Below are 26,300 nucleotides of genomic sequence, written 5' to 3'. Positions count from 1 at the left end.
TTCCTCTCTAATCTTTCTTCCTCTCTCTATTCCTTCCTCTGTCCCTTCCTTCTGCTCTCCTTTCCTTTCTTTCGCTCTCCCTCCCTTCCTTCCTCTCTCCCCCTTTCCTCTCTAAACTTCCTTCCTTCCTCTCTATTTCTTCCTCTCTCCCTCCCTTCCTCTCTCCTTTCCTTCCTCCCTCTCTCCCTCCATCCTCTCTAAACTTCCTTCCTTCCTCTCTCCTTTCCTTCCTTCCTCTCTCTCTTCTTCCTCTCTAACCTTCCTTCACTCTTCTATCCTTCCTTCCTCTCTCCTTTCCTTTCTTCCTCTCTCCCTTCTTCCTCTCTAACCTTCCTTCACATTTCTATCCTTCCTTCCTCTCTCCTTTCCTTCCTTCCTCTCTCTCTTCTTCCTCTCTAACCTTCCTTCACTCTTCTATCCTTCCTTCCTCTCTCCTTTCCTTCCTTCCTCTCTCCTTTCCTTCCTTCCTCTCTCCCTTCTTCCTCTCTAACCTTCCTTCACTCTTCTAGCCTTCCTTCCTCTCTCTCTTCCTCCCTTCTCTCCTTCCTTTCCTATATCCTTCCTCCCTTCATCCATTCCTTCCTCTGTCCCTTCCTGCTTTTCCTCATTCCTTCTGAACTTCCCTCCTTTCTTCCTTACAAACTTCTGTCCTTTTTTTGTTTTCTGGAACTTATCCAGGTCCAGGCAGGAGTCCTGACAGGCAGCAGACAGAACAGTATTCTGGTCTTGACAGGCGGCAGGCAGAATAATATTTGAGTCTTGGCAGGCAAGAGAACAGTCCGGGTCAGTCTGAGTCAGCAACAGTCAGGCATTCTTGAGGGTGAGTATTATAGTCCTTGCAACAAGGGGAAGCTAGTGAGAAGACACAAAACCAGACACTTCACAGGCTGGAGTGTAAATACCCATTTGATCAGGGGACACACCCAGCAATAATTCAGAGAACTCTGGAAGTCCTGGCAGGGATTTTGGAAGTGTTGTACCAGTATCAGTTTTCTAAAATGAGGGTCAAGTTGGAAATGTATTTATGTATTATAGTCTCCGATGTGTACAGTATATACACTATATCACCAAAATTATTGGGCCCCGGCCTTTCCAGACACATGACCTTTAATGGCCCCCCAGTCTTAGTCCATAGGGTTCAATATTGAGTTGGCCCCGCCCTTTTCCCCACACATGACCTTTAATGGCCCTCCAGTCTTAATCCGCAGGGTTCAATATTGAGTTGGCCCCGCCCTTTCCACACACATGACCTTTAATGGCCCCCCAGTCTGAGTCCGTAGGGTTCAATATTGAGTTGGCCCCGCCCTTTGGAGCTATGACAGCTTAAAACTCTTCTGGGAAGGCCGTCCACAAGGTTTAGGAGGGTGTCTATGGGAAGGTTGGACCATTCTTCCAGAAGCACATTTGTCAGGTCAGGCACTGATGTCGGGGGAGGAGGCCTGGCTCACAGTCTCCGCTCTAATTCATCCCAAAGGTGTTCTATGGGGTTGAGGTCAGGACTCTGTGCAGGACAGTCAAGTTCCTCCACCCCAAACTGGCTCCTCCATGTCTTTATGGACCTTGCTTTGTGCACTGGTGCGCAGTCATGTTGGAACAGGAAGGGGCCATCCCCAAACTCCTCCCACAAAGTTGGGAGCATGAATTTGTCCAAAATGTTGCCTTAAGAGTTCCCTTCACTGGAACTAGGGGGCCAAGCCCAATCCCTGAAAAACAACCCCACACCATAATCCCCCCCTCCACCAAACTTTACACTTGGCACAATGCAGTCAGGCAAGTACCGTTCTCCTGGCAACTGCCAACCCCAGACACGTCCATCGGATTGCCAGACAGAGAAGTGTGATTGGTCCCTCCAGAGAACAGGTCTCCCCTGCTCTAGAGTCCAGTGGCGGTGTACTTTACACCACGGCTTTGCATTGCACTTGGTGATGGAAGGCTTGGATGCATCTGCTCGGCCATGGAAACCCATTCCAGGAAGCTCTCTACGCACTGTTGTTGGGCTCATCTGAAGGCCACACCAAGTTTGGAGGTCTTTAGCTATTGACTCTGCAGACAGTTGGCGACTTCTGCGCACTGTGCGCTTCAGCATGCGCTGACCCCACTCTGTCATGTGACGTGGCCTACCACTTGGTGGCTGAGTGGCTGTTGTTCCCAGTGGCTTCCACTTTGTTATAATCCCACTAACAGTTGAGCGTGGAATATTTAGTAGCCAGGAAATGTCACGGATGGACTTATTGCCCAGGTGGCCACCTATCACGGGACCACGCTTGGAGTCACTGAGCTCCTGAGAGCGACTCATTCTTTCACCAATGTTTGTAGAAGCCGTCTGCATGCCTAGGGGCTTGATTGTATACACCTGTGTCCATGGAGGGGATTGGAGCACCTGAATCACATGATTGGGAGGGGATTGGAACACCTGAATCACATGATATGGAGGGGATTGGAACACCTGAATCACATGATATGGAGGGGATTGGAACACCTGAATCACATGATATGGAGGGGATTGGAACACCTGAATCACATGATATGGAGGGGATTGGAACACCTGAATCACATGATATGGAGGGGATTGGAACACCTGAATCACATGATTGGGAGGTGATTGGAACACCTGAACCACATGATTGGGAGGGGATTGGAACACCTGAATCACATGATTGGGAGGGGATTGGAACACCTGAATCACATGATTGGGAGGGGATTGGAACACCTGAACCACATGATTGGGAGGGGATTGGAACACCTGAATCACATGATTGGGAGGGGATTGGAGCACCTGAATCACATGATTGGGAGGGGATTGGAACACCTGAATCACATGATTGGGAGGGGATTGGAACACCTGAACCATATGATTGGGAGGGGATTGGAACACCTGAATCACATGATTGGGAGGGGATTGGAGCACCTGAATCATATGATCGGGAGGGCAGGGACAACACTTTTGGGATTATCGTGTATACAAGTTAAACAAACATATCCAGGTGAGCATCAGTCAATGCATTTTGGGAGGTGTCTACTAAATATGATGAGGAGTAAGTCGAGGATATTTTACCAGATTGTATCAGATAATTGTGTTATTGTACAAGCCAATAGTTACATTTCAGCATTGGAAGATTGTAGCGAGTCGAATGACCTTCTACCACAACTTTGTCAGTAAATGAGGTAAGTTGGGTGGACTGATCCATTATAGACTGTTTCAACCTCAGTCAGGCTACTGCATTTCCTTTCCATCCTGAGTTTATAGACAAATGCATACAACCTCATGGCCTCACCTTATAGAGAATAACAAGAAGAGCCTTCAGCCACATCTGACGGATATGAGGCCTCAGAGACCAGAGGGAACAGCGGGGTGGCTGCTGGAAGTAATGGCGGAGCTGGGGGCAGGTGCAGTATTTTAGAACTTGGACCACCAGGGGCAGAAGGTGCTTTCCAAGATTGATGTTGTAATCCATCACCTGCAAATAAGAAGACATATACTTAGAAGGAAACAGCAATCTTTTATATTGGGTTGTAGCCAGTAGGGATGGGTGAAATTTTGAGTTTTCTCTTTGACAAAAACATCACCATTTATGGGCTGCTCAACCAAAATTTCCCCCACGTTAATGAAATATGTTGCAGTCAATGAGAAAGGTGCAATGAGGTGGTCTAAGGAGGCCACGGTTTTTGAATGGCTACTGGGAATCAGGGAAGCTCCTTTCAATGATCCTGAAATGGTTCGTCCATCAAAAAAAGCAGCTTCTCATTGGCTGGAAACATAACATTAGATATTGATGGATGGAGGAAACCTAACACTAATTCTAACCCTAACTTTATCAATAAGGATGTGATTGGCCAGAATTCTGCAGAAAAATCAGTTTAGATAAATTCACCGCAATTAAAGCGAATCAGTGGCTCCAAATCCATAGAGCCGATATCGCCAGACGCTGAGAAACTTTACTTCACCTTCAGAGAAGCTTCAAGTCTGGGCACTCTATTATTCGGATGACATTTGCATCCTCTTCCCACACCCCTTTCCTGTTGCACACCAAACATCATGGGCAGCCAGTAGTAGCCCACATGGAAGAAAAATATATTTGAAATACTACAATTTTGACCGTAGACCCTGCCCCCACACAACTCCTACGACCTCCCTCCTCCATCCTACGCTCCCTCACTCACATCTTTAATCTGTCCCTCTCTACTGGCGCATTCCCCTCCCCTCTGAAGCATGCGCACATCACTCCCATACTTAAAAACCCTCCCTGGATCCCACCGACCTAAACATCCTTAGACCCATCTCCCTGCTGCCATTTTCATCCAAACTCCTCGAGCACTTAGTCTACAACTGCCTGAGCGCCCACCTCACTGATAACAACCTCCTTGATCCCCTACAGTCCGGCTTCCATCCCCTACACTCCACCAAAACCGCCTTACTCAAACTCTCCAACGACCTGCTAACCACCAAAGCTAATGGCCACTATTCAGTGCTCCTACTCCTCGACCTCTCTGCGGCTTTCGACACAGTCCACCACCCCCTCCTCCTCAAAACACTATACTCTTTTGGCCTCAGAGACTCCGCTCTCTCCTGGCTCTCGTCCTATCTATCACAGCGCTCCTTCAGCGTTACCTATAATGCTACCACCTCCCCCTCACTCCCCCTCTCTGTTGGGGTCCCCCAAGGTTCTGTCCTCAGGCCCCTTCTCTTCTCCATCTACACCTCCTCCCTCGGCAAACTGATACACTCCCACGGCTTCAATTATCACCTCTATGCCGAGGACACTCAAATCTATCTCTCAACCCCCCGCCTCACCCCCCTCAGTCTCCGCCCGTATCACTAGCCTTCTGAACGACATATCGGATTGGATGTCACTCCACTTCCTCAAACTGAACCTTCCCAAAACCGAGCTTCTAGTTTCCCCCCAGACCCCCCCACCCCCCCCCCCCCCGACCTCTCCATCACGACCAACAACGCCACCATAAGCCCCACCCCGCAAACCAAAGTACTAGGTGTCATCCTAGACTCCAATCTGTCTTTCCAGCCCCAGGTCCAATCGCTGACAAATTCATGCAGACTCCACCTCCTCAACATCTCCAAAATACGTTCGTTCCTAACCCCGGAAACTACAAAGCAACTCATCCACTCCCTCATTATCTCACGTCTGGACTACTGCAACTCCCTCCTCACTGGCCTACCCCAACACAGGCTATCCCAGCTTCAGTCTATCCTGAATTCGGCAGCCAGACTCATCCACCTTACTAACCGCTCTGTATCCGCCACCCCCCTCTGCCATTCCCTCCACTGGCTTCCAATTGCCCAACGGATAAAATTCTAATTACTAACACTGTCGTACAAAGCTGTTCATAACACTGCGCCGTACTACATCACCGACCTGGTATCCAAATACCACCCAAAATGTACTCTCCGCTCCTCACAAGACCTCCTACTCTCTAGTTCCCTGGTCTCCTCCTCCCATGCCCATCTCCAGGACTTCTCCAGGGCTTCCCCCTTCCTCTGGAACTCACTATCCTAATCCATCAGACTGTCACCTACCCTCCTCACCTTTAGGCGCACCTTGAAAACCCATCTGTTCAGAGAAGCCTACCCCACCCTCAACTAATTCCCGATCTCCTCCACTCTTCCCACCACTCCATCCCCCACAGCTATTTCCTCCTGTACCACCATCCCCTCCCTCTTGGATTGTAAGCTCCAAAGAGCAGGGCCCTCGAACCCCTCGTGTATTGTATTGTTACTGTATTGTCTCACGTACTGTACCCCACTATAATGTACAGCGCTGAGCAAACTGTTGGCGCTTTATAAATACTGTATAATTATATATATATATACTGTTCGTCGAAATGCGTTATTATTACAAAATATATGAAAAATATTTTTAAAAATGCATTTTCAAATATACTGTATGTCTTTAAAAATACATTTAATGTACATTTTTGGAATGCGTTTACAAATATATGTAAACATATATGTTAAAATTACTTTTTTTATATGTTAAAAAAAATCTGAAGATATTTAAAAAATATATATTTTTACAAATATTTTTCATATATAAAAACGCATTTCAACATACAGCATATATATATATGTATTGAAATATATTTTGAAATATATTGAATACGGCCAAAATTGTAGTATTTGAAATATGTCAATATATTTGGGAAGAATATTTTTAAAATATATTTCAAATATATTTTTCTTCAACGTGGGAGGGTGCAGAGGAAGCAATGGCATATTTTGGTTTTGTGCTGCCCTAGGCAAGACTAAAATCGGCACCCTCCCCCCCCATCTAAATATTGTCCTACCCTTCCTATTAAGATCCACCCCTACCACAGGAAAGACTAAATACCCCCCCACCAAACAGCATCAGGTGAAGACTGATTAACAGAAACTGCTAGGAGAGACACCTGCTGGTGGACACTGGAACTACAACTCTCCACTCTGGGAAGTACAGTGTCACCAGCAGGTGACTCAGCTCCTGACAACCATAGAAACACAGAAGTGGAACCTCAGACAACAAACAAATGAAACAGTTAAAGATCAATTTAATTGTTAATAAATAAGTCATTAAAATGTGTTAATAAGTCAAAAACATAAACAATGTGTATCAGGGCAACACCACTCCCCATTCAGCAGGACTACAAATGTGAATATATGTTGATTCTTGTAGACCTGATGAAGGGGGAGTGGTATTGCCCCCTACAAAATGTGTTGGCTGTTCTTATATGAACTATATACCAACAATTAAATCCCAACTTCAGAAAAACTAAAAGCCGTCTCCTTGAAGTAAGCGGCCCCGCACTGCAAGGGTTAACTGCCCTTTTCTTTCCAGGGAGACAGCAAGAGCAGCTTTACTTACCTGATCCTCCGCTCCCCAACCAGACAATGCTACCCTCTGCTATGGTGATGGACTGCTCCTCAGCGCCCGTATGTCCAATGCAGGTCTATATACCGTGCATCAGTCTTGAGAACCTTAGACCACTGGAACAGAGGAGAAGAGGCTGCAGGGACTAGTCTAGCAGGACAGAGGAGCCTGTGGGAGTGGAGGATTGGGCAACCATTTATTCTTGTAGACCTGATGAAGGTCCCCACCAGACAATGCTACCCTGTGCTATGGTGGTGGAGTGCTTCTCAGCGCCCGTATGTCCAATGCAGGTCTATATACTGTGCATCAGTCTTGAGAACCTTAGACCACTGGAACAGAGGAGAAGAGGCTGCAGGGATTAGTCTAGCAGGACAGAGGAGCCTGTGGGAGTGGAGGATTGGGCAACCATTTATTCTTGTAGACCTGATGAAGGTCCCCACCAGACAATGCTACCCTGTGCTATGGTGGTGGACTGCTTCTCAGCGCCCGTATGTCCAATGCAGGTCTATATACTGTGCATCAGTCTTGAGGGCCTTAGACCACTGGAACGTAGAGGAGAAGAGGCTGCAGGGACTAGTCTAGCAGGACAGAGGAGCCAGTGGGAGTGGAGGATTGGGCAACCATTTATTCTTGTAGACCTAATGAAGGTCCCCACCAGACAATGCTACCCTGTGCTATGGTGGTGGACTGCTTCTCAGCGCCCGTATGTCCAATGAAGGTCTATATACCGTGCATCAGTCTTGAGAACCTTAGACCACTGGAACGTAGAGGAGAAGAGGCTGCAGGGACTAGTCTAGCAGGACAGAGGAGCCTGTGGGAGTGGAGGATTGGGTAACTAAAACTGCTGAACCCGTTCCTCTAGAAATAAAGTGAGGGTAATCCTTGCAGTATTTCACCAGGTTGTGGTCTGGCACTCTTCTCTCTTTTTCTATGGTTTGAGCTACCTAGAAATACAACCATTTATTCTTGTAGACCTGATGAAGGTCCCCCACCAGACAATGCTACCCTGTGCTATGGTGGTGGACTGCTTCTCAGCGCCCGTAAGTCCAATGCAGGTCTATATACTGTGCATCAGTCTTGAGGGCCTTAGACCACTGGAACATAGGGGAGAAGAGGCTGCAGGGACTAGTCTAGCAACACAGAGGAGCCTGTGGGAGTGGAGGATTGGGTAACTAAAATTGCTGAACCCGGTCCTCTAGAAATAAAAAGAGTAGTTATCCCTTGCAGTATTTCACCGGGTTGTGGGGTGGCGCTCTTTTTTCTTTCTATGGTTTGAGCTACCTAGAAATACAACCATTTACTGCTCCTCTCTATTGTAAATTTATGGGTCAAGTCTGACTAACTGAAAACAATAGACTTTCACATTTACTTTAGAAGGCAATAGATTAAAAAATAATCCATGCGCTTACTGGATCATGTTAGTGTGGTAACCAGCCATACCTGAGCAATTCCGGCAATAAACGCATTGAAGCACGTGGAGATACGCATTTTCTGAGGAGCGATCATGAAGCAGCCCTCTTGCTGGTCAAACCCCAACAACACATACAGATGTCGCTTGACGGTGTTAAAGGCTTTGGCGCTGCTGATGTCGGCCTCTGCGCTGCTCTTATCCTTGGCCATGAATTTCATGAGAACGGATATCAGCTGATGGACGGTCTGATGGTCAATCCCTGCATCCTCCGGGAGAGGGTCCTTGATGATGTTATCATTTTCTGGCGAATGTTGACCTGTGAGATGAACAGCACATACAATGTTCATGATCAATGTCAGATGGTTGGTATTCCAGGACTATAATTCACATCTGTGTACACATCATAACTTTGTGGTCGTGATACATTTGTTGTGGTTTTTGAAAGTCAACCTCTTGAACATGTGACAGTGTGAGACCCTGCCATTATGTAAATGCGCCAAAAAGTGATTCCAAATTCTCAAAGCTACAGTTCGAGAAGCTATGGCGGGTTAATTGTGAACAGAAAAAGTGGTGTTCTAGGTTTTCTTTGGATTTGGTAGTTCTGGATTGGGGTGAGGAACTTGAAGGTTCCAAAGATTATTGGGCGGGACGGAACCTTGAAACAGGTGTCCAGGTTTTGCTTGACTTTTTCAGCCTGTATGAGGGCACAGATGTGCAGGGTCATTATAAGGTAGATCTGAGCATAGCTCATGCAGTTGGACGTGGAGTTTGAGGTGCAGTTGCTGCAGCCTGGAGGAAGATGGGCTCCTTTCTGGAGACCAAGGCAATATCCTCAAGACCGCACTCCGTGTGGGAGAGGTTCCAGATCACTGGAGAGTTGGGCCAGCTGAGAGAGCCTGGGAGACTAGAGCTGAGACAACTGGGAGAGAGTCCAGGGGAATTTCTGAGTTCCTGAGGAGTGAGAGTGCTTGGGGTATCAGGAGAACCTCTACCTAGGGGCCAAACGTAGGCCTGTGCAGCAAGGTGAGCCTTGGAGACAAGAGCTGAGACAACTGGGAGAGAGTCCAGGGGAATTTCTGAATTCCTGAGGAGTGGGAGCGCTTGGGGTATCAGGAGAATCTCTACCTAGGGGCCAAGAGTAGACCTGTGCAGCAAGGTGAGCCTTGGAGACAAGAGCTGAGACAACTGGGAGAGAGTCCAGGGGAATTTCTGAGTTCCTGAGGAGTGGGAGCGCTTGGGGTATCAGGAGAACCTCTACCTAGGGGCCAAGAGTAGGACTGTGCAGCAAGGTGAGCCTTGGAGACAAGAGCTGAGACAACTGGGAGAGAGTCCAGGGGAATTTCTGAGTTCCTGAGGAGTGGGAGCGCTTGGGGTATCAGGAGAACCTCTACCTAGGGGCCAAGAGTAGGACTGTGCAGCAAGGTGAGCCTTGGAGACAAGAGCTGAGACAACTGGGAGAGAGTCCAGGGGAATTTCTGAGTTCCTGAGGAGTGGGAGCGCTTGGGGTATCAGGAGAACCTCTACCTAGGGGCCAAGAGTAGGACTGTGCAGCAAGGTACTGCAATTAAATTAACTGAGTGAGCCTAAGAGTCAGGTGGCTTGCCATTTTTCGATGGTGTGATGCAGACACCTCCAGCTTGGGAAACGTGATGTTGTAAGGACTTTCTTTTCTGTTTCCTTTTAATTAAAGTGGGCCCTTAACCATAGTTCCTGTCTGCCATGGATTCATTGTACAAACCCATCTACCACAAGAGCTACATACCTCCACATCACAACCATCATTGGTGAGATAGATAAGGATAGCCACAGATGAGTGGATATCTCTAGGAGTCAGTCTGGGAGTGTCTACTTGTTGACTATAGCTCCAGGAGAAGCTGCACTTCCTTTGCAATGCAGTGATGGACTGAAGTAACACACACTCATCTAACAGCTGAATTCTCATTTCTAATTGAGAGTTGGAAATTCTCCATAAGCAGTAACAAGTATTTCTAATAACTCTTATTGTTACCCCGAGTAGCTCTAAGGAACCCAACCCTGATCCAATCATCATGTTAGGCTTCAGATCATAAATTGGCCAAGCTGGATCATGACCACCCTAAAGCAAGAATTATGTGTCATCTGGAGGTATCTACAAGATCTTCGAAGCCTCTGTATTTAGCACTGTTGCTCTTTAAATTTGCCAAAGAAAATAAAATTCGACAGCAACAAAGTTATATGTCTGCTCTGAGTGTCACCTTGCTGCTGCTCAGCGCTGCCCCCGAGCGCAGGAGCCGACTGTTCCTGTCTTGTCAGCCTGACAGCTGGAGAGAGAAGAGAGACAGGAGTTAGTAAACAATCCTTCCAATGTGACAGCAGTGTGAGCGATGACCGAAAAGACCAAAGTCCACGCTCAACGGCTCTAATTCTAATAGGAAAGCAAAGCCACCACTAAGCCAGAGCCAGGATATCTGCAGAGCGGGGACAAAAAAATCCGACTTCAACCGATCAAGGGAAGTCTGAGCCAACAAACCAGAAATGTTAAAACTGAAGTTTAATCTGCTTACCTGGTCCCCCCCCCACCCATTTTAACTATAACAACCCCTTTCTCTCCCTAGGAAGGGCTTCTACAAGGTTTTGGAGGTTGTGGGAATTTGTGCCCATCTGCAGGGTCAAGTACTGATGTTGGATGAGAAGACCTGGCTCATGATTGGCATTACAATTCATGCCGAAGGTGTTCAGTAGGGTTTAGAATGTGGAGGTAGGTGGGGAACACCATGTGTGAATAGGAGGTTTTGGAAACTCCAGCCGTTTGGAGAACAATTATCAATTTCATTAGTGTGTGACCTAAAACATGGCCAACGTGTCCCAAGGAATTGGGGCCTTCCCCTTCTTCAGGGCTTTGGTAATGTTGGATCTGTTGGTTGTGTGGACTACAGTCTGTGTACTAAGATGATATTGGTGGTGTTCTAAAGTGTCTCTTGCGACTGCAGCTATAACATCCTCCACTCTTCTGTGGGAATTTGTGTCCATATGTGAGGTCAGGTACTGATGTTGGAAGAGAAGACTTGGCTCACCATCGGTGTACCAGTTCATCCCAAAGGTGTTCAGTAGGGTTTGCAGGGGTAGATTAGTAACGCAATGTGTGGACAGAAGGATTTGGAAACTCCAGCCGGTTGGCGAACAATTATCACTATATTAGTGTATGACCTTAAACATGGCCAGGGTTTTGGTAGCGTTGGATCTGTTGGTCATGAGAAGTGCAGTCTTTGTACTAACAAGATAATGGTGTTCTGAAGTGTCTGTTGTTGAACCTGCATCTAAACCAACCTCCACTCTTTTAGGAAGGATTTCTGCAAGATTTTGGAGTGTCTGAGAGAATTTGTCCCATTTGTGAGGTCAGCTACTCATGTTGGATGAGAAGACCTGGCTCACAATCATCATTCCAGTTCATCTCAAAGGTTTTGTGATTGTGATGGTAGGTAAGGAACGCCATTCGGGAATGAGATTTTGGAAACTCCAACTGGTTAGAGGACAATTATTACTATATTAGTGTATGACCTTAAAGATGGCCAACATGTCTGCGGGAATTTGGGCTCCCCTTTCTTCAGGGCTTTGGTACCATTGGATGTGTTGGTCATGGGAAGTGCAGTCTTTGTACTAAGGTAAGGAACGCCATTCGGGAATGAGATTTTGGAAACTCCAACTGGTTAGAGAACAATTATCACTTTATTAGTGTATGACCTTAAAACATGGCCAACACATCTTCAGGACTTTTGCAATGTTGAAGTGTGGAATGTTGTTGGTAATGAAAACCAGTCTCTGTTGTAATATAATGTTCCTGTTCTGAAGTGAAGCAGCTATACCATATTCCACTCTTCTGGGAAGACTTTCCACAAGATTTTGGAGGGTGCCTATGGGAATTTGTTCCCATTGGTGAGGTCAGATACTGATGTTGGATGAGAAGACCTGGATTACCATTGGCATTCCAATTCATTACAGTGGTGTCCAGTAGGGTTGAGGTCAGGGCTCTGTGCAGGACACTTGAGTTTCTCAGCACCAACCTGGTCAAACCATGCCTTTGTGGAGCCGGCTCTGTACACAGGCAGTGTCGGGGACAGTCTTGGCACCCTTTTCCATGAGTTTTTAGCATTACAGGCTATAAGTTCTGTCCTTTAGTCTCCTTAGTGCCCAAGGTGACTACCTCTTCTGTCCACCTTTTGGCCTGGCACTCAACACAGTCATGCTGGAACACTGGACTGCCCTCTGCTCCAATCCATCTAGATGGAATGGTGGGGGGATAAGTCCCTTCTTTTTTTTTTAGTGAATTGGATTGGATTGGAGATAGGCGGGTGTACATGGACAAAGGTTTGTTCGTACACCCGCTGGTCCATAGGGGTAAATGGAGGATCCGATTAGGTCTGCCTGAATAACTGAGGCAGACCTTATCAAACATTTTGTGTGAAAGGGGACTCAGACAGTGAATATCAGAACCGAGGAAGGATACCCCCATAGTGGCCAGGTGTCATAGATCTGCAGGGACAGTCACATTTTCTAGACAACTGTGCTGCAGTTGCTTTGTGCTGACCTGTGTCCAAGAATCCAAGCCATGAGGACATCCCTGGGCAATTTAAATAATAATTCCAGGCATGACTATAGTATACACAGTTCCAGCTCAGACCAATGTAACTATGTATATACCGTATCTGACTGATGCCCCTGAGGCTGCAGAGAAAGGAACTAGGGAATCTGTCCTTGGTCCCTTTCTCTGTCTCAACAGTGTCTGCTTAGACCCCTGATATTTCACCACAGCCCCCTTACAGGGCTGCTGAAAAATGATTAAAAGAACACAATAAAATTGTAAAAATATAACGCAAAAATCAAATTATAATAAAAAACGACTGACACCGCCCACTGCCCTGCTGACACCAACCTCTCCCTTATTGACACCGACCTCTTTGGGATGGGATGGGAGCGACAAACTAAGTCTGCTCCAGGAGCAAGCATGTCTGTCTAGCTTTGACCCCATTGGTGATGGTCAGGAAATGTATTTATGTATTATAGGCTCTGATGTGTACAGTATATACACTATATCACCAAAAGTATTGGGCCGCCGGCCTTTCCACGCACATGACCTTTAATGGCCCCCCAGTCTTAGTCCGTAGGGTTCAATATTGAGTTGGCCCCGCCCTTTCCACACACATAACCTTTAATGGCCCCCCAGTTTTAGTCCGTAGGGTTCAATATTGAGTTGGCCCCGCCCTTTCCACACACATGACCTTTAATGGCCCCCCAGTCTTAGCCCGTAGGGTTCAATATTGAGTTGGCCCCGCCCTTTCCACGCACATAACCTTTAATGGCCCCCCAGTCTTAGTCCGTAGGGTTCAATATTGAGTTGGCCCCGCCCTTTCCACGCACATGACCTTTAATGGCCCCCCAGTCTTAGTCCGTAGGGTTCAATATTGAGTTGGCCCCGCCCTTTCCACACACATAACCTTTAATGGCCCCCCAGTCTTAGTCCGTAGGGTTCAATATTGAGTTGGCCCCGCCCTTTCCACACACATGACCTTTAATGGCCCCCCAGTCTTAGTCCGTAGGGTTCAATATTGAGTTGGCCCCGCCCTTTCCACACACATGACCTTTAATGGCCCCCCAGTCTTAGTCCGTAGGGTTCAATATTGAGTTGGCCCCGCCCTTTCCACACACATGACCTTTAATGGCCCCCCAGTCTTAGTCCGTAGGGATCAATATTGAGTTGGCCCCGCCCTTTGCAGCTATAACTGCTTCAACTCTTCTGGGAAGGCCGTCCACAAGGTTTAGGAGGGTGTCTATGGGAAGGTTGGACCATTCTTCCAGAAGCACATTTGTCAGGTCAGGCACTGATGTCGGGGGAGGAGGCCTGGCTCGCAGTCTCCGCTCTAATTCCTCCCAAAGGTGTTCTATGGGGTTGAGGTCAGGACTCTGTGCAGGACAGTCAAGTTCCTCCACCCCAAACTGGCTCCTCCATGTCTTTATGGACCTTGCTTTGTGCACTGGTGCGCAGTCATGTTGGAACAGGAAGGGGCCATCCCCAAACTCCTCCCACAAAGTTGGGAGCATGAAATTGTCCAAAATGTCTCCTTAAGAGTTCCCTTCACTGGAACTAGGGGGCCAAGCCCACACCCTGAAAATAATCCCCCCTCCACCAAAATTTACACTTGGCACAATGCAGTCAGGCAAGTACCGTTCTCCTGGCAACCGCCAAACCCAGACACGTCCACCGGATTGCCAGACAGAGAAATGTGAATGGTCCCTCCAGAGAACATGCCTCCACTGCTCTACAGTCCAGTGGTGGCATGCTTTACACCACAGCATCTGATGCTTTGCATTGCACTTGGTGATGGAAGGCTTGGATGCAGCTGCTCGGCCATGGAAACCCATTCCATGAAGCTCTCTACGCACTGTTGTTGGGCTCATCTGAAGGCCACACCAAGTTTGGAGGTCTTTAGCTATTGACTCTGCAGACAGTTGGCGACTTCTGCGCACTGTGCGCTTCAGCATGCGCTGACCCCGCCCTGTCATGTGACGTGGCCTACCACTTGGTGGCTGAGTGGCTGTTGTTCCCAGTGGCTTCCACTTTGTTATAATCCCACTAACAGTTGAGCGTGGAATATTTAGTAGCCAGGAAATGTCACGGATGGACTTACTGCCCAGGTGGCCACCTATCACGGGACCACACTTGGAGTCACTGAGCTCCTGAGAGCGACCCATTCTTTCACCAATGTTTGTAGAAGCCGTCTGCACGCCTAGGGGCTTGATTGTATACACCTGTGTCCATGGAGGGGATTGGAGCACCTGAATCACGTGATATGGAGGGTATTGGGACACCCGAATCACATGATTGGGAGGGGATTGGAACACCCGAATCACATGGTATGGAGAGGATTGGAACACCTGAATCACATGATATGGAGGGGATTGGAACACCTGAATCACATGATATGGAAGGGATTGGAACACCTGAATCATATGATATGGAGGGGATTGGAACACCTAAATCACATGATATGGAGGGGATTGGAACACCTGAATGACATGATATGGAGGGGATTGGAACACCTGAATCACATGATTTGAATCCATCTTTTGGCAATATAGTGTACTTTTGTTCATATGGTGTTTATTTGCATATCTTCTATCCTTGAAGCTGTTTGTTATCCTGATGGAGATGAGATAAAGGTAACAGAGAAACAAAGAACAATCTAACTCACGAATTTTGGTGCTGAGAGTCTCTGGCAATGACAGGGCCCTCTTCGACTCTGTGGCCCCCTTGACGCTGTCTCGCAGGGACCGCACACTCTTCTGCCTGTTGCGGGCAAACCGCGCTCTTTTGATTTTCCACATGGCGGCGTCGCTCAGGTTGGCCACGTTTGTCCTCACTGCTGTAATTGCTGGAATTTAAATCACAAAGTAAGGAAAGGCCGTTTATATTTTTAATGAATGACGTAACAATCAGATGTTTTTCCTGCAATAGGATGTAATATTTGTCCTTCAGAAATATATAATGTATCAAAGATCATATAATAATATAAAAAGCATCGGAAAGATCACTTCATAAGACAAGAGTGGATGCGCTACAGTCTGCGTTAGGAACAGATTTGTATGACATTGATTGCGTTCACATATACTGTACATCTATGTATATACAGTCAGGTCCATAAATATTGGGACATGGACACAATTCTAACATTTTTGGCTCTATACACCACAATGGATTTGAAATGAAACGAACAAGATGTGCTTTAACTGCAGACTGTCAGCTTAATTTGAGGGCATTTACATCCAAAATCAGGTGAACGGTGTAGGAATTACAACAGTTTGCATATGTTCCTTCCACTTGTTAAGGGACCAAAAGTAATGGGACAGAAAATAATCATAAATCAAACTTTCACTTTTTAATACTTGGTTGCAAATCCTTTGCAGTCAATGACAGCCTGAAGTGTGGAATGCATAGACATCAGCAGACGCTGGGTGTCATCCCTGGTGATGCTCTGCCAGGCCTCTACTGCAACTGTCTTCAGTTCCTGCTTGTTCTTGGGGCATTTTCCCTTCAGTTTTGTCTTCAGCAAGTGAAATGCTCAATCGGATTCAGGTCAGGTGATTGGCCATTGCAGAACATTCCACTTCTTTGGTGTCTTTTGCAGTCTGCTTTGGGTCATTGCCCATCTGCACTGTGAAGCGTCCAATGAGTTGTGAAGCATTTGGCTGAATATGAGCCGATAATATTCCCGAAACACTTCACAATTCATCCGGCTGCTTCTGTCAGCAGTCACATCATCAATAAATACAAGAGAAGCAGTTCCATTGGCAGCCATACATGCCCACGCCATGACACTACCACCACCATGATCACTGATGAGGTGGTATGCTTAGGACCATGAGCAGTTCCTTCTCCATACTCTTCTCTTCCCATCACTCTGGTACAAGTTGATGTCGGTCTCATCTCTCCATAGGATGTTGTTCCAGAACTGTGAAGGCTTTTTTACATGTCGTTTGGCAAACTCTAATCTGGCCTTCCTGTGTTTGAGGCTCACCAATGGTTTCCATCTTGTGGTGAACCCTCTGTATTCACTCTGGTGAAGTCTTCTCTTGATTGGTGACTTTGACACACATACACCTACCTCCTGGAGGGTGTTCTTGATCTGGCCAACTGTTGTGAAGGGTGTTTTCTTCACCAGGGAAAGAATTCTTTGCTCATCCACCACAGTTGTTTTCCGTGGTCTTCCGGGTCTTTTGGTGTTGCTGAGCTCACCGGTGCGTTCCTTCTTTTTAAGAATGTTCCAAACAGTTGTTTTGGCCACGCCTCATGTTTTTGCTATCTCTCTGATGGGTTTGTTTTGTTTTTTCAGCCTAATGATGGCTTCACTGATAGTGACAGCTCTTTGGATCTCATCTTGAGAGCTGACAGCAACAGATTCCAAATACAAATAGCACACTTGAAATGAACTCTGGACCTTTTATCTGCTCATTGGAATTGGGATAATGAGGGAATAACACACACCTGGCCATGGAACAGCTGAGAAGCCAATTGTCCCATTACTTTTGGTCCCTTAACAAGTGGGAGGCACATATGCAAACTGTTGTAATTCCTACACAGTTCACCTGATTTGGATGTAAATACCCTCAAATTTCGCTATCGTGAAAATGTACTGCTAGGGTGACAGTATGTAAAAAAAAAACCAAAAATACGTAAATAAATATAAAAAATAAAAATTAAAAAAATTATAATTTTTGGTTATAAACGAATTTGGGTTATTTATTTTTTTTTACTAAAAAGATAACGGAATACATTTTGGCCAAGATTTATGATGAAATATTATCTATTTGCAAAATTTTATAAGAAAAAAAAAAACTTTTTTTCCAAACTTTTTGGACATTTATATAGCAAAAAAAATTAAAATCCCAGCGGCGAATAAATACCACCAAAATAAAGCTTTATTTGTCTCAAAAAATGCTAAAAAATTCATATGGGTACAGTGTTGCATGACCGCGCAATTGTCATTCAAAGTGTGATAGCGCTGAAAGCTGAAAATTGTCCTGGACAGGAAGTGGGGGGAAGTGTCCAGACTGGAAGGGGGGGAAAGTGTCCGGACTGGAAGGGGGGGTGAAAGTGTCCGGACTGGAAGGGGGGGTGAAAGTGTCCGGACTGGAAGGGGGGGTGAAAGTGTCCGGACTGGAAGGGGGGGTGAAAGTGTCCGGACTGGAATGGGGGGTGAAAGTGTCCGAACTGGAAGGGGGGTAAAGTATCCGGACTGGAAGGGGGGAAAAGTGTCCGGACTGGAAGGGGGGGAAAGTGTCCGGACTGGAAGGGGGGGAAAGTGTCCGAACTGGAAGGGGGGTAAAGTATCCGGACTGGAAGGGGGGAAAAGTGTCCGGACTGGAAGGGGGGGAAAGTATCCGGACTGGAAGGGGGGGAAAGTGTCCGGACTGGAAGGGGGGGAAAGTGTCCGAACTGGAAGGGGGGTAAAGTATCCGGACTGGAAGGGGGGGAAAGTGTCCGGTCTGGAAGGGGGGGAAAGTGTCCGGACTGGAAGGGGGGGAAAGTGTCCGGACTGGAAGGGGGGGAAAGTGTCCGGACTGGAAGGGGGGGAAAGTGTCCGAACTGGAAGGGGGGTAAAGTATCCGGCCAGCTTGCTAACAACCGAATTAACCTGTCTAACAGTATGCGTTTATAACAGGGGTTTAGTTAGCACACATTTGCAAATACATACGTAAGCCACAGAGCCACGACACGGCACCCTGATCATCTGTGGTCCTAACTCTAAAATTTATGAGGGCCCTGGTTGCCATTGTGCTACATGCTGGGGTCCAGTGCACTCCTTTGCCTTTAAGAGGGGTGGCTCCCTCAGGTCCACCTGCCCTTGATCTATCCATTAAATGCATGTGCCTCTACTATGGGGACTCATAAATTTTAGAGTTAGGACCACAGATGATCAGGGTGCCGTGTCGTGGCTCTGTGGCTTACGTATGTATTTGCAAATGTGTGCTAACTAAACCCCTGTTATAAACGCATACTGTTAGACAGGTTAATTCGGTTGTTAGCAAGCTGGCTGGCAAGTTGTCCAAGAACATTGTTCTCTCCCCCTTTTTTTCACTATGTGATGCCTGTTTATGTGTCCTTGCTTCATAAGCCAGTTATAGACTTGGGCGGGTGGCCACTTTTATGCAGGGTAAAGTGTCCGGACTGGAGGGGGGGAACGTGTCCGGACTGGAAGGGGGGGAAAGTGTCCGGACTGGAAGGGGGGGAAAGTGTCCGGACTGGAAGGGGGGGGAAAGTGTCCGGACTGGAAGGGGGGGAAAGTGTCCGGACTGGAAGGGGGGGAAAGTGTCCGGACAGGAAGGGGGGGAAAGTGTCCGGACTTGAAGTGGTTAAAAAAAAGTCCCAAACCACCAGTTTGTGAGGTTTTACCATGTTTTTTAGCATTAGAGCGTTTTTCCAGCCAAACACACTGATAACAGCACTGATTTACTTTAGCTGACAAATGCGCGGTCACAATGAAATTTATGTCATTTTTTTCCCCACAAACAGAGCTTCCTTTTGGTGGCATTGGATCACCTCTCGGTTTTTGTTTTTGGCGCTATAAACAGACTTAACATTTTGGATAAAAAAATATATATATTTTTGACTTTTTGCTATAAAACATAACCAATAAAAATTTAAAAAAATTTAATTTCTTCATAAATTTAGGCTAAAATGTATTCTGCGACATGTCTTTGCTAAAAGAGCAAAAACTCAAAAAAATTGTATACTAATTGGTTTCCATGACGGTTATAGTGTCTACAAATGGAATTTTTTTTTTCATACTAGAAATGGTGGCGTTCAGCGACTTATAGCGGGACTGCGGCAGGCATTCTGACACTGGGGGGGGGGGGGGAAACTAACTTGGTTTCACTGACATCCCCAGTGACACCAATACAATGATCAGTGCTAATAAAAAGCACTGACACGGTTTACACCCAGATCGCTCCCCTCTCAGCTTCTCCCACAATCGCCGAGAATCGCTGACCTAGACCCGGTGATTGACATCCTCAGGTGCCAATGGCAGCACTGGTGGGGCGGCGCACACCTCCTACCCGGAAATGCAAAAGCACGTATATTTACTTGATTTTGAACAGCGCGGCCGCCCCCTAGCAATACATCCGCTATGGGGCGGTCTTGAAGTGATTAATATATATATATATATATATATACAGTTGCAAGACAAAGTATGTGAACCCCTTGGGATTACATGGAGTTTTGCATGAATTGGGCATAAAATGTGCTCTGAACGTCATCTAAGTCACAACAATAGAACACAGTCTGCTGAACATAATACTACACAAACATTAGATGTTGCCATGGTTTAATTGCACATAAGTATAGATGAATCAGAGTAACTTGCGAGCCACAGGTGTGATAATTACTAGAGGATCGCAAACATGAAACACATAACTACAACTGTGTTGGAAATATTTACAAATATATGTTGCGCTCCTAAATACTTCTCAATAAATAATAATTAAATTATTACCATTAAATTAATTTAAATTATGATACAAATAACTAAAAGTGTATAAATACCAAAAAATATTTAAATAGTTTCAACTAATCAATCTCCTCCAAATAAATATCAAAATTATTTCACATGAAATACTCCACTAAAAATTTTTTTTTTTTACCAAGTGCTCATAGATCATCTATTAGTGACATGATGTACTTACTAATACCCTCAATTTCATTTAAATTCATAATACCCTCATTTAATATAATAAAAGTAGTGAACCAACTAATAACCCTCAACTAAAACGCATTTAGATGATCCCCCATAAATAAAAATAACCAAATGCTCATAAATAATTAATAGTGATTAGTATGAATTTTGATGATATTTGGATTCATACTAATCACTATTAATTATTTATGAGCATTTGGTTATTTTTATTTATGGGGGATCATCTAAATGCGTTTTAGTTGAGGGTTATTAGTTGGTTCACTACTTTTATTATATTAAATGAGGGTATTATGAATTTCAATGAAATTGAGGGTATTAGTAAGTACATCATATCACTAATAGATGATTTATGAGCACTTGGTAAAATATTTTTTTAGAGGAGTATTTCATGTGGAATTATTTTGATATTTATTTGGAGGAGATTGATTAGTTGAAACTATTTAAATATTTTTTGGTATTTATACACTTTTATTAGTTATTTGTATCATAATTTGAATTAATTTAATGGTAATAATTTAATTATTATTTATTGAGAAGTATTTAGGAGCGCAACATATATTTGTAAATTAATTGCACATAACATGTAAACATTCACAGTGCGGGGAGGAAAAAGTATGTGAACCTTTGGACTTAATAACTGGTTGACCCTCCTTTGGCAGCAATAACCTCAACCAAACGTTTCCTGTAGTTGCAGATCAGACCTGCACAACGATCTGGAGTCATTTTGGACCACTCCTCTTCACAAAACTGTTTCAGTGTAGCAATATTCTTGGGATGTCTGGTGTGAATCGCTCTCTTAAGGTCATGCCACAGCATTTCAATGGGGTTGAGGTCAGGACTCTGACTGGGCCACTCCAGAAGGCGTATTCTGTGCTGTTGCAGCCATTGTTTTGTTGAATGACTTGTATGCTTTGGGTCATTGTCCTGTTGCATCACCCATCCTCTGCGGAGCTTCAGTTGGCGGACAGATGGTCGCACGTTTTCCTGCAAAATGTCTTGATAAACTCTGGAATTCATTTTCCCATCAATGACAACAATCCGTCCAGGCCCTGAGGCAGCAAAGCAGCCCCAAACCATGATGCTCCCTCCGCCATGTTTCACAGTGGGGATGAGGTTTTGATGTTGGTGTGCTGGGCCTTTTTTTCTCCACACATAGTGTTGTGTGTTCTTCCCAAACAACTCAATCTTGGTTTCATCTGTCCACAGTATATTCTGCCAGTAGTGCTGTGGAACATCCAGGTGCTCTTTTGCAAACTTCAAACGTGCTGCAATCTTCTTTTTGGACAGCAATGGCTTCCTCCGTGGTGTCCTCCCATGTACTCCATTCTTGTTTAATGTTTTCCTTATTGTAGATGTGTCAACAAAAATGTTAGCATGTGCCAGAGATTTCTGTAGGTCTTTAGCTGACACTCTGGGATTCTTCTTTACCTCATGCAGCATTCTGCGCTGTGCTCTTGCAGTCATTTTTACAGGATGACCATGCCTAGGGAGAGTAGCAACAGTGCTAAACTTTCTCCATTTGTAGACAGTCTGTCTTACCGTGGACACATGAACATCAAGGCTCAAGGAGATACTTTTGTAACCCTTTCCAGCTTCATGCAAGTCAACAATTCTTGATCGTAGGTCTTCTTAGAGCTCTTTTCTGCAAGGCATGGTTCACATCAGACAGCGCTTCTTGAAACCAGTAAACCCATAACAGGTGTCAGCAACACATCCAATATCATCACACTGATTGGAGTCAAGGTTGGCTCACTCCTGGCTCCAATTAGCTCTGGAAGAAGTCATTAAGATAGGGCCTCACATACTTTTTCCTCCCTGCACTGTGAATGTTTACATGTTATGTGCAATTAAACCATGGCAACATCTAATGTTTGTGTAGTATTATGTTCAGCAGACTGTGTTCTTCTATTGTTGTGACTTAGATGATGTTCAGAGCACATTTTATGCCCAATTCATGCAAAACTCCACGTAATCCCAAGGGGTTCACATACTTTTTCTTGTAACTGTACATATGTGTGTGTGTATATACATATGAAAATATAATGTTTGGGAGATGTAAGTAATTTTCTAGCAACAAAGATGCATATTTTTACATGTAGGAGAGACGTGTCAGGATTGGCCGGGTAGGTAAGTGGTTAAGTCTCACTTGTAGGGAAGGGGAACTCCTTGTTGCAGTCGAGGTGAAGCTGAGCTTCCAGGGACAGAGTATCGAATCGGTTTACGAAGAATTCCCAGCTCAGTGCCGGGATGTCCTGCTTCAGGAAGTGGAGGAGAAGAAGCTTGCTGAGGATGGTCGGCCGGTCCTTCACCACCGTGTCAAACTGGAAGTCCAGGCAGAGGCACAGACCCTGCAGAGGTGGGGCAGAGAGAAGAATGAGGAGCATCTCCGATGGCAGAAGTTCAGCCAAAACAAAGATCTTTCTACAGTTCCCAATGGCAGAGCTCTTTAGATCTCTAGCTACAGTCTGGTGATAATTCTGAAAGCATATCCATATTCTCAATGTAAAATCCAATATTCATTTCTGTATAGTATTTTAATTAATTCTAACCTACCCTTAGCACTCTGAATGATCTTGAAGTTTCTGAACTTGCTTTGTGAAGATCCCACACGGGAGATTGTTCCTCTTGACCATCAATGTGAAGAACGTTCTTCCTCTTGACCAACGTTCTTCCTCTTGACCATCAATGTGAGGAACATTCTTCCTCTTGACCATCAATGTGAGGAACGTTCTTCCTCTTGACCATCCATGTGAGAAACGTTCTTCCTCTTGATCATCCATGTGAGAAACGTTCTTCCTCTTGGCCATCAATGTGAGGAACGTTCTTCCTCTTGACCATCAATGTGAGGAACGTTCTTCCTCTTGACCATCAATGTGAGGAACGTTCTTCCTCTTGACCATCAATGTGCGGAACGTTCTTCCTCTTGACCATCAATGTGAGGAACGTTCTTCCTCTTGACCATCAATGTGAGGAACGTTCTTCCTCTTGACCATCAATGTGAGGAACGTTCTTCCTCTTGACCATCAATGTGAGGAACGTTCTTCCTCTTGATCATCACACTAATGTACCAAGAGCTGTAGAAACAGTCATTATTGGCAGGGGGTCCCTGAGACCTGAAAGTTATTTTAAGGGTTCCTCCATGCTAAAAAGTCTGAGGAAGACTGATCAAGTGTATTCTAGCCCCACCATAGCACCCTAGGAACCTTCTGGAATATGCTTAGGGGGCCCAGGCAACCTCAAATGACTATTCTCAGATAAAAGATGTGTTACAAGGCACTTTCAAAGCACCACGCTCCTCACCATGTTCTGAAGAGTAAGCCTAGCTGTCCTGCAGATTAAAACTCTTACTCGGGGGGTCTCCAAACGTTTCTTCAAAAAGGCCAGTTTACTGTCCTTCAGGCTTTGGGGGGGCCGGACTGTGGCCAGTGTGAGTAGTAAATGTTCCGGCATCTCTGGAGTAAACAATGCCTCATCACTGGTTTTAACAGGAGGAATAGTTCTCTATCAGTGGTGTCAATGGGAGGAATAGTGTCCCATCATTGGTGTCAGTGGGAGGAATAATGCTCCATCATTGGTGTCAGTGGGAGGAATAGTGTCCCATCATTGGTATCAGTGGGAGGAATAGTGCCCCATCATTGGTGTCATAGGAAGGAATAGTGCCCCATCATTGGTGTCAGAGGAAGGAATAGTGCCCCATCATTGGTGTCAGAGAAAGGAATAGTCCCCCATCATTAGTGTCAGTGGAAGGAATAGTGCCCCATCATTGGTGTCAGTGGGAGGAATAGTGCCCCATCATTGGTATCAGTGGGAGGAATAGTGCCCCATCATTGGTGTCAGTGGGAGGAATAGTGCCCCATCATTGGTGTCAGTGGGAGGAATAGTGCCCCATCATTGGTATCAGTGGGAGGAATAGTGCCCCATCATTGGTATCAGTGGGAGGAATAGTGCCCCATCATTGGTGTCAGTGGGAGGAATAGTGCCCCATCATTGGTGTCAGTGGGAGGAATAGTGCCCCATCATTGGTGTCAGTGGGAGGAATAGTGCCCCATCATTGGTATCAGTGGGAGGAATAGTGCCCCATCATTGGTGTCAGTGGGAGGAATAGTGCCCCATCATTGGTGTCAGTGGGAGGAATAGTGCCCCATCATTGGTCTCAGCAGGAGGAACAGTGCCCCATCGATGGTGTCAGTGGGAGTAATGGTGCCTCTCCATTGGTGTCAGTTGGAGGAATAGTGTCCCAAGGGCCAGACAGAGGCAAAGGGCTGCATCTGGCCCCTGGGCCACAGTTTGGAGACCCCTGTTCTAAGCAATTCCCCAAAGAACCTCATTATTTTGCTCGGTTTCCATGGCGGAGGATACCTATGTAGTGTACAATTTCTAATGACAGAAGAACAATGACAAACATTTGCCAAACTTTATTCACAAACTCACCTGCAAGGCGGGTCGCTTGATGGTGTCCAGCAGAAGACCGGCTCGCGTGGCCACAGCTGGGTTGACGTCTTCCACGGCGGTCAAGAAGCAGCAGAAGGCGTGGGCCAGCGAATATTTCAACAAGTGGTTCTTTGTCAGCGAGTGGATGTCCAGAAACCGGCAGAGAACCGCCACCTTCTCCACTGGAATGAAAATCACAGTCAGACTCACCTACACCGTGACCACTATGGAGACCAGTTGGCAATACAAATGTCCTCCACCAGTGAAACACCCAAAGATGATCAAAAAGAGTCTTTCAATGGCCCCCGCTATAATCTATGCAACTTAAGGTCGCAACAACTTTAACCCCTTCCCATCCATCATATATATGGCCTCCCCGCCCCCTCCAGACACCGATCGTCGTACGGCACCTCTGTGCGAGGTCCCAATCATGTGATCACTGATTGTTCTGAAGAACAACCCCACACCATAATCCGCCACCACCAAACTTTACACTTGGCACAATGCAGTCAGGGAAGTACTGTTCTCCTGGCAACCGCCAAACCCAGACTGCCAGACAGAGAAGCGTGATTGGTCCCTCCAGAGAACACACCTCCACTGCTCTAGAGTCCAGTGGCGGCATGCTTTACACCACGGCATCCGACGCTTTGCATTGCACTTGGTGATGGAAGGCTTGGATGCAGCTGCTCGGCCATGGAAACCCATTCCATGAAGCTCTCTACGCACTGTTGTTGGGCTCATCTGAAGGCCACACCAAGTTTGGAGGTCTTTAGCTATTGACTCTGCAGACAGTTGGTGACTTCTGCGCACTGTGCGCTTCAGCATGCGCTGACCCCGCCCTGTCATGTGACGTGGCCTACCACTTGGTGGCTGAGTGGCTGTTGTTCCCAGTGGCTTCCACTTTGTTATAATCCGACTAACAGTTCAGCGTGGAATATTTAGTAGCCAGGAAAAGTCATGGATGGACTTATTGCCCAGGTGGCCACCTATCACGGGACCACGCTTGGAGTCGCTGAGCTCCTGAGAGCGACCCATTCTTTCACCAATGTTTGTAGAAGCAGTCTGCATGCCTAAGGGCTTGATTGTATACACCTGTGTCCATGGAGGGGATTGGAACACCTGAATCACATGATATGGAGGGGATTGGAACACCTGAATCACATGATATGGAGGGGATTGGAACACCTAAAACACATGATTTGGAGGGGATTGGAACACCTGAATCACATGATTTGGAGGGGATTGGAACACCTGAATCACCTGATTGGAAAACCTGAATCACATGATTGGAGGGGATTGGAACACCTGAATCTCATGATTGGAGGGGATTGGAACACCTGAATCTCATGATTGGGAGGGGATTGGAACACC

The 26,300-nt window shown here is 46.1% G+C and overlaps 1 protein-coding gene across 1 annotated transcript in view; it reads right to left on the bottom strand.

The window, feature by feature from the left end:
- The window catches only part of UNC79 (unc-79 subunit of NALCN channel complex), a gene marked incomplete at its 5' end in the record, with an annotated part of 183,863 nt that overhangs the window by 111,684 nt on the left and 45,879 nt on the right, over nucleotides 1-26,300 (bottom strand). The window contains 6 exons of the mRNA XM_089662827.1: nucleotides 3,276-3,458; nucleotides 8,301-8,587; nucleotides 10,506-10,571; nucleotides 15,498-15,677; nucleotides 22,645-22,846; nucleotides 24,930-25,111. Of these exons, the coding sequence (XP_089518953.1) occupies nucleotides 3,276-3,458; nucleotides 8,301-8,587; nucleotides 10,506-10,571; nucleotides 15,498-15,677; nucleotides 22,645-22,846; nucleotides 24,930-25,111 (1,100 nt within the window). The remainder of the gene's footprint in view (nucleotides 1-3,275; nucleotides 3,459-8,300; nucleotides 8,588-10,505; nucleotides 10,572-15,497; nucleotides 15,678-22,644; nucleotides 22,847-24,929; nucleotides 25,112-26,300) is intronic.

This window comes from Staurois parvus, unplaced genomic scaffold, assembly GCF_062004578.1.
Source record: "Staurois parvus isolate SC_StPar_1 unplaced genomic scaffold, SC_StPar_1.0 ptg001563l, whole genome shotgun sequence".
Taxonomy (NCBI): domain Eukaryota; kingdom Metazoa; phylum Chordata; class Amphibia; order Anura; family Ranidae; genus Staurois; species Staurois parvus.
The sequence above is the reverse complement of the archived record's forward strand: the minus strand, read 5'-3'. Positions and strand labels throughout refer to the sequence as shown.